The sequence below is a fragment of the Oncorhynchus gorbuscha genome, linkage group LG05 (genome assembly GCF_021184085.1).
Source record: "Oncorhynchus gorbuscha isolate QuinsamMale2020 ecotype Even-year linkage group LG05, OgorEven_v1.0, whole genome shotgun sequence".
Taxonomy (NCBI): Eukaryota; Metazoa; Chordata; class Actinopteri; order Salmoniformes; family Salmonidae; genus Oncorhynchus; species Oncorhynchus gorbuscha.
Window position 1 is genome coordinate 70,637,894 of NC_060177.1, and position 7,991 is coordinate 70,645,884.

General features: G+C 41.2%; 1 protein-coding gene across 2 annotated transcripts in view; it reads right to left on the reverse strand.

Annotated features, from left to right (window-relative positions):
* The window catches only part of LOC124036438 (voltage-dependent anion-selective channel protein 2-like), a 30,326-nt gene extending 22,831 nt beyond the window's left edge, over nucleotides 1–7,495 (reverse strand). For both annotated transcript variants that reach the window (XM_046351029.1, XM_046351028.1), the window contains exons 1-2: nucleotides 7,366–7,495; nucleotides 75–190 (exon numbers count right to left, since the gene is read on the reverse strand). In XM_046351029.1, the coding sequence (XP_046206985.1) occupies nucleotides 75–186 (112 nt within the window). In that variant the 5' untranslated portion in view covers nucleotides 187–190; nucleotides 7,366–7,495. The remainder of the gene's footprint in view (nucleotides 1–74; nucleotides 191–7,365) is intronic.
* Nucleotides 7,496–7,991: the final 496 nt, after the last annotated feature.

Consider the following 7,991-nt stretch of genomic DNA (forward strand, 5'->3'; position numbering starts at 1 on the left):
GTCTGACTCTCCTTCACCTTATGAAAACCGTGACAGTCTCCCCACCTCCTGCTCTCCACACCGCTCTCACTCACCCTTGTGGCAACATGGTGCACAGGGAACTCCTTTGTTCTGAATGGCCTGTGATGCTGGACTCGCCTCCTCCTTCCTCACCAGTCTCGCCTTCTCTCCTCCTTTGTCTGACATGACTCTTCAGATGTGGGGAAGAGCACAAGGAAGGACAGAAGACTTAGGCATGCAATCTCTCACGATTTTCACAACAATGCTAGTGGTGGGTGTACTGTGAGGTTGATCTGCTTTGGCTGGACAGGAACTGGACAGGAAATCTTTGTGTTTTTCATAATGAGTTGTAGGTGCTGCCTTTTGTTGGTAGTGGATTTGTAAAGGATAGCTGAAGCGGTCTCTTAGTTGCATGCCTTATACTGGCATGGTTATCAGTCAATGCCCCACTGTGAGTGACTCAAACTATCACTGTCACTTTCCTCTGAGCTCTTCACATTTGACAGAACACATTATATATATTATGTATACATCAATGATGTCTCTCTTGCTGCTGGTGATTCTCTGATCCACCTCTACACAGAAGACACCATTATGTATACTTCTGGCCCTTCTTTGGACACTGTTAACTAACCTCCAGACAAGCTTCAATGCCATACAACTCTCCTTCCATGGCCTCCAACTGCTCTTAAATGCAAGTAAAACTAAATGCATGCTCTTCAACCGATCGCGACCAGCACCTGCCCGCGCGTCCAGCATCACTACTCTGGACAGTTCTGACTTAGAATATGTGGACATCTACAAATACCTAGGTGTCTGGTTAGACTGTAAACTGTCCTTCCAGACTCACATTAAGCATCTCCAATCCAAAATTAAATCTAGAATCTGCTTCCTATTTCGCAACAAAGCATCCTTCACTCATGCTGCCAAACACCCTCGTAAAACTGACTATCCTACCGATCCTTGACTTCGGCGATGTCATTTACAAAATAGCCTCCAAATTGGATACAGTCTATCTGTTTTTATCACCAAAGCCCATATACCACCCACCACTGCGACCGGTATGCTCTCGTTGGCTGTCCCTCACTTGGTCCTCGCTTCATATTTGTTGCCAAACCCACAGGCTCCAGGTCATCTATAAGTCTTTGCTAGGTAAAGCCCCACCTTATCTCAGCTCACTGGTCACCATAGCAGCACCCACCCGTAGCACGGGCTCCAGCAGGTATATTTCACTGATTACCCCCAAAGCAAATTCCTCCTTTGGCCGCCTTTCCTTCCAGTTCTCTGCTGCCAATGACTGGAACTAATTTCAATGATCACTGAAGCTGGAGACTCATATCTCCCTCACTAACTTTAAGTACCAGCTGTCAGAGCAGCTCACAGATCACTGCACCTGTACATAGCCCATCTGTAAATAGCCCATCCAACGACCTCATCCTCATACTGTTATTTATTTTTATTTGTTTGCTCCTTTGCACCCCAGTATATCTACTTGCACATTCAGCTTCTGCACATCTATCACTCCAGTGTTTAATTGCTAAATTGTAAGTATTCCACCACTATGGCCTATGTATTACCTTACCTTATCTTACCTCATTTGCACACACTGTATATATACTTTTTTTCCTATTGTGTTATTGACTATGTTTTGTTTATTCCATGTGTAACTCTGTTGTTGTTTGTGTCGCACTGCTTTGCTTTATCTTGGCCAGGTCGCAGTTGTAAATGAGAACTAGTTCTCAAATAGCCTACCTGGTTAAATAAAGGTGAAATAAATACTTTAAAATGATCAGTTCCCCATGTGCATGTCTCCAGGGCAAGGCCTGTAACCAGTAGGCTAATACTTAGGGTGTCCAATCAAAAAAACATTTTGACCAATGGGTAAAATAATGTTAATTGTGTAGATAATCCTCTAAGAAAACCAGTGGTCCAAACCTCATGTCTCTATCATAATTTGTAACAAATGTGTTGGTGTTTTTACCCTTGTAGGGTGGTAAAGATTAGGGAGACTCAATCAAGGGAGGCCAGAGGAAAAAAAGTGACCAAAAATCAGGAAAATAGTATTTAGACTGGATGCTGTGCAAGAATTAAGGCACCTGACCAGCTTACCAATGAACTCATCTTACAGATGTAAGATAGATATTGATTTGTTGTATTTTCATATTATGGTATACACTGTTCATATTAATAGGAAGTTCCTGATCATTTTGGAAGACTTCTCACAAAAACAAATGTTTCTGTGAAAACGGAGCAGAAACAACTTGGAAGACAACCTCCACAAAATGTAAAATCCTCGAACGTTTCAGCGAGAAAGTCAACAGAGCTCAGTGCTTATTAATGAATGTATTAGGTTACGAAATCCAACTTTTTGGATATAATGTTAAATGTTCCCTATGTTAATAGTTATTTCAGTTTGTGACAAAACAAGCAAGTATAGTGTAGAGAATCATTGTACCAGCTAAACCGCTGTGAAATATCTTTTGCATAACCAAAAATATTGTATTTTCAGCTGTTTGAAGCTGGTGTACAAAACCAAAAGTAAAAGATGCAAAAACAAAACTTAAGCAAAGTACAGCTTCTTAAACTTGCTTTCAATGAAAATGACAGATCTATAACTAACATTTCTGTGTGTATTTGGCCATGTCACCCAAAAAGTTACATATTGCAGCTTTAAATTATGTTAGAGAAAGAACCCATTGAATGATTCAGGAAATAAAAAATCATATTTATCTTGGTAAAATATATTTTATAATATAAGGAAGTGAAATGACATCACCAAAGCACTGGGCAGAGTGGGTGTACACCCTATAATATTGAACCAGAGGGTGTGTCCTCAGCACTGATAAAGCAGTGCTCTATGGCCCGTAGAGACCTGCAGATATGTTTATCACCCAAAGAGCCCATGGCTGTATAGACGACTAACACATACCACCTATGACAACATCTGATGATCTGGTAACATACACACACCTTACTGTGGTACCGAGAACATCAGGTGATTTGGGGACACTGTGGTGAGGTGGATGGTATGTTTCCGTGGTGATGGTTACCCTGGTGTCACTGGGAATTTAGACTCACTCACCCACTACCACACACACACACACACACACACACACACACACACACACACACACACACACACACACACACACACACACACACACACACACACACACACACACACACACACACACACACACACCTCACTCCATAATGTGAGTGATTAGATGAGAGCAATCCTGTCCTCTATGTCTGTCTCAGTGCTGATGTCTATGCTCAGGGACTCAGACCCAGCTCGGTTTGGGATCTGTCTTTGTCAGTTACACCCCCCCTTCTCACTTCCATTCCTCCTTACTCAGTCCCTTATTCCCGGCTTCCTCACCCTCTCCTTCCCCCTTCCTCCTGACCCCTGTTCTATAAATAACCCAGGTGGACTTGACACCATGCCTCATATGACCATGCCATTTTGAAATGGGTGCTTTAACCCTCTACCTCCTGCTACCCTAACCTCACACACACCTCGTCACTCCTACTCAACCCACACCACCATAGACACACACTCTTTCCTATCACCAACATTGACCCCTACTTTCCTTTCTCTTGACCCCCCCCCCACCCACCACTCTGTCTCTCTCTCACTCGCCTCCTCTGACCCCTTCACTAGCCTGTCCCCCAAACAAATGTCAAAATGTAGATACCAGACAGCCAGTATTCACCATTTTATTCCTGGGTCTTTATGCTATTCAAGCAAAATAAGCACCACTGTTGGGGATATCAGTCAGCTGCAAAAGTTATTATCATGCCAGCCCAGAGACATTGTTTTGGTGATGAAGACAGACTAGTGTGATGACCCTCCCACTCTGTCTGCCGTATTCTTTCTCTTTGCTCTTCTTTTCCTTATTAGGATGTCGGTGGGCGGAGCTGGGAGGGTTGTCAGCGAAATAGGACACACCTGGGTCCGGGTTTGTGCCGAGATAAATGCACATTTTCCCCATTCATTGAGGAGACTCTCTCCATGCAGACACACTTTTGGATTTTGGTTGTGGCTGTTTTGTTTTGTTTGTTTGTTTGGGCACCTTTCAACGCCCCTCATTATCACATCTATGCACGCAACCAATCACTTACACTACTGATTACTGACTACACACCATTGTTTATTGTATATAAGTTACTTCAGTCCTTCTGTAGCTCAGTTGGTAGAGCATGGCGCTTGTAACGCCAGGGTAGTGGGTTCGATCCCCGGGACCACCCATACGTAGAATGTATGCACACATGACTGTAAGTCGCTTTGGATAAAAGCGTCTGCTAAATGGCATATATTATATTATTATTATTATATATTATTCAGTTAACTTCTTGAGTGTAGGGGGCAGGATTTTAGTTTATTTTTGTCTAAAAAATACGTACCCATTTGAAACTGCCTATTTCTCAGGCCCAGAAACTAGGATATGCATATAATTGTCAGATTAGGATAGAAAACACTAAAGTTTCCAAAACTGTCAAAAATATTGTCTGTGAGTATAACAGAACTGATATTGCAGGCGAAAACCTGAGGAAAATCAACCCAGGAAGTGCTGTTTTCCTGAAAGCTCTCTGTTCCATTGGAAGCCTTGCCTCCATTTAAAGGGATATCAACCAGATTAATTTTCCTATGTCTTCCTCAAGGTATCAACAGTCTTTAGATATAGTTTCAGGCTTTTATTTTGAAAAATGAGCGAGAAAGATAACATTGCATCAGTGGATAGCTGGGTGTTCGCTGAGTTTTGCTTGCGCAACAGAGTGGGGCAGCCATTGTCTCTCCCTCTCCTATTGAAAAAGCAACAGTCCCGGTTGATATATTATCGATTATATATTTTAAAAACAACCTACGGATTGATTATAAAAAACCTTTGACATGTTTCTGTGGACATTACGGATAGTATTTGGAATTTTCATCTGCGATGTCGTGACCGCTCGAGCCTGTGGATTTCTGAACATAACGCGCCAAACAAATGGAGGTATTTTGGATATAAAATCATCTTTATGGAACTAAATGAACATTTATTGTGTAACTAGGAGTCTCGTGAGTGCAAACATCCGAAGATCATCAAAGGTAAGTGATTTAATTTATTGCTTTTCTGACTTTCGTGACCAATCTACTTGGCTGCTCGTGTTTGTAATATTTTGTCTACTGAGAGAAATGTTCTTACATAAACACTTGTTATGCTTTCGCCGAAAGGCTGTATTGAAATCTGACACGCCAGGTGGATTAACAACAAGCTAAGCTGTGTTTTGCTATATTGCACTTGTGATTTCATGAAAATTAAATATTTGTAGTAATTTCATTTGAATTTGGCGCTCTGCAATTCAGCGGGTGTTGAAAGTGATCCCACTAAAGGGATGGGTGCATCAAGAAGTTAATAAATATATTTTTGTTATTCCTTATCGCCATGTTGTCTCCCTCTGTTACGGGCTACCTGCAGTATGTACTTTTTTGGGAGACCTGACCAAATTCACATAGAAATGTAAGTTATAGATATATAATTCGGCAGGGTAGCCTAGTGGTTAGAGCGTTGGACTAGTAACTGGAAGGTTGCAAGTTCAAACCCCCGAGCTGACAAGGTACAAATCTGTCGTTCTGCCCATGAACAGGCAGTTAACCCACTGTTCCTAGGCCGTCATTGAAAATAAGAATTTGTTCTTAACTGACTTGCCTAGTTAAATAAAGGTAAAATTTAAAAAATAATTAAAAGCAAGTATATGAAGTGGTAGATCTGTTCTATGTGAAGATTTTAATTTTTGAATCTTTTACTTTCCATTTTGTACACCAGCTGAAAATACTTTTTGGTTATTGAAAATTAATTTCACAGCGGTTAAGATGGTACAATGATTTTCTACACTTGCTTGTTTTGTCACAAACTGAAATTAGGCGAACTACTCGTGTGTGTGTGCGTGTGAGATAAGGTCGAAGGCAGTCAAATTAGGCTACACCTAGTGAATTTATAGCCTGGTGCATGGGTTAGCTGTGGCTACCACATGGCCTAGTCAACAGGTAGCCTAGCAGAAAGGTCACTGGTTAGAATCCCCGAGCCGACTAGCTGAAAAATCTGATGTGCCCTTGAGCAAGACACTTAAAGCAAAATGCACCTGTAAGATGCTCTGGATAAGTGCATCTACTAAATGACCAAAATGTAAATTCCTGCCAGGCATTTCAGGACAGCCATTTTCCTATAGGGGTTGATATTCAGCCTGTGTACATGAAGCTAAATATTAATCTGCTCAACACTATAGGTAGCCAAGGAACCTAGATTGTGATGAACAGCATTCTTTTACCATTGGACATACTATCACTGGGTATAGGCCTACTCTCTTCAGGCTTATTAAAAGGACTAGGCCTACTGCTTCAGACACTACAAGAAAAAGAAGCAAGGCTTGGATCATTATTTGCTGTCCATAGGTGCAATTGGATTTCAGAACTTCGGAGAGCGACAGAGGCTGTCAGAGGTTTATAAATAGGAAAACACCTATTGTGCAATCGTACAACCACACTTACTGTGATTACCTTTTTTTCACAATGACTTGAAATTCCAAATCGTATTCACTTTAATTTCTGTTGTGGGTCGACCTTCTGGCCATGGATTATTGAATTGCTGCGTGTTACATCAGAACCAGCGTGCGTAAAGAGCATTGTGCCAACACGAGGATAAACCTAACCCTCTTTGTACCTGGGGCACAAACCATGCTGTTAATAATGGGAATTCAAATTTACAAAACATTTTATAAAAACACTGACACTAGATTATATAGGGTGTAATTTATGTGCTCATATATATTGCCCTTTGGAATAGAAAGATGGCTAGCCTAGATCTCCATTGTTCATAGTTCAATGCATTGCTCATGTTTGTAAAAATCTATAATGCTAGAACCAGATAAACTGGGGAAAAAAATTACAATTCACAAAATCTACAATTTAATTGATTTACAATTGAATATTCTGCTGAAATTTTGAGACTGCAATTGGCACTAAACGTGAAATACCGTGCGCAATGCTCACTAGTTAGCGTCAAATGTATTATAGGCTATATAATCGGTTTATTTATAGCCTATAATTAACCTACATAGCCTAGTGATATCTACTTTGTCCCAATGTTGTAATGCCTGAATATCTAAAAGTGCTGAGACTTATGCAGTTGTCAGACATTCAGGCCTGCCCTGTACTGAAGCCCTACTATCCTGTAGCCTGCCCTACTATCCTGTAGCCTACCCCACTGTACTCTCGCTTCCACACTTTGAGCCATCTAAACAACAATCAAATAAGTAAAAAATTATTTCAGTATCACTCCGCTAGCTGAGATTAAAATATCGTTGGTGTTATGAATTCCCTACCTTGTTTGCAGGGCGATGCACGGAGTTTCAGAACAGTGTGGGTCTCACGCAATAGGGCAGAGTGAAGGAGAAAGAGAAAGCACCCGAGGGGCGGACTGAGCAGGCGCAATCAGACAACAAGGAGGGCGGGGTCGTTGTGTAATTGTCATTGAGCAAAGAGAAGTAGCCTACAAAACAAGCTAACCGTTTTCCAAACCTTTCAAAGGAGACCCTAGCTCACAGGCCTCTAAATATAGCCTCTCAAACAAATTGTACAAAATATTTGAAGAAGTACATGCAGTGGCTGATAGGGAAAACATATCTGGCAATAAGAATAGGCTATAGATAGTCTTGCCCATTTGGGATCCCTTGGCTATTTCGCTCAAGGCAGGTTATAGGCAAGACTTAATCAATATATTGTTTTGCCTCATTTACTGATATGGATATAGCCTCTGTGTGATGAGGTTGTGCAACGCAAATTGCTATAACAAGCTTACCACAGAGGGGAATTCATTAATACTGCAGTCAAAATGCCTAATATAAAGGCCTACAGTCTGTGCTCCCAAATACTGGAAAAAATGTGTTTCATTAGGTTACATGATCACCACGATAGCAGCACGTGGCTATAAAAATTAATTTGTCCCATT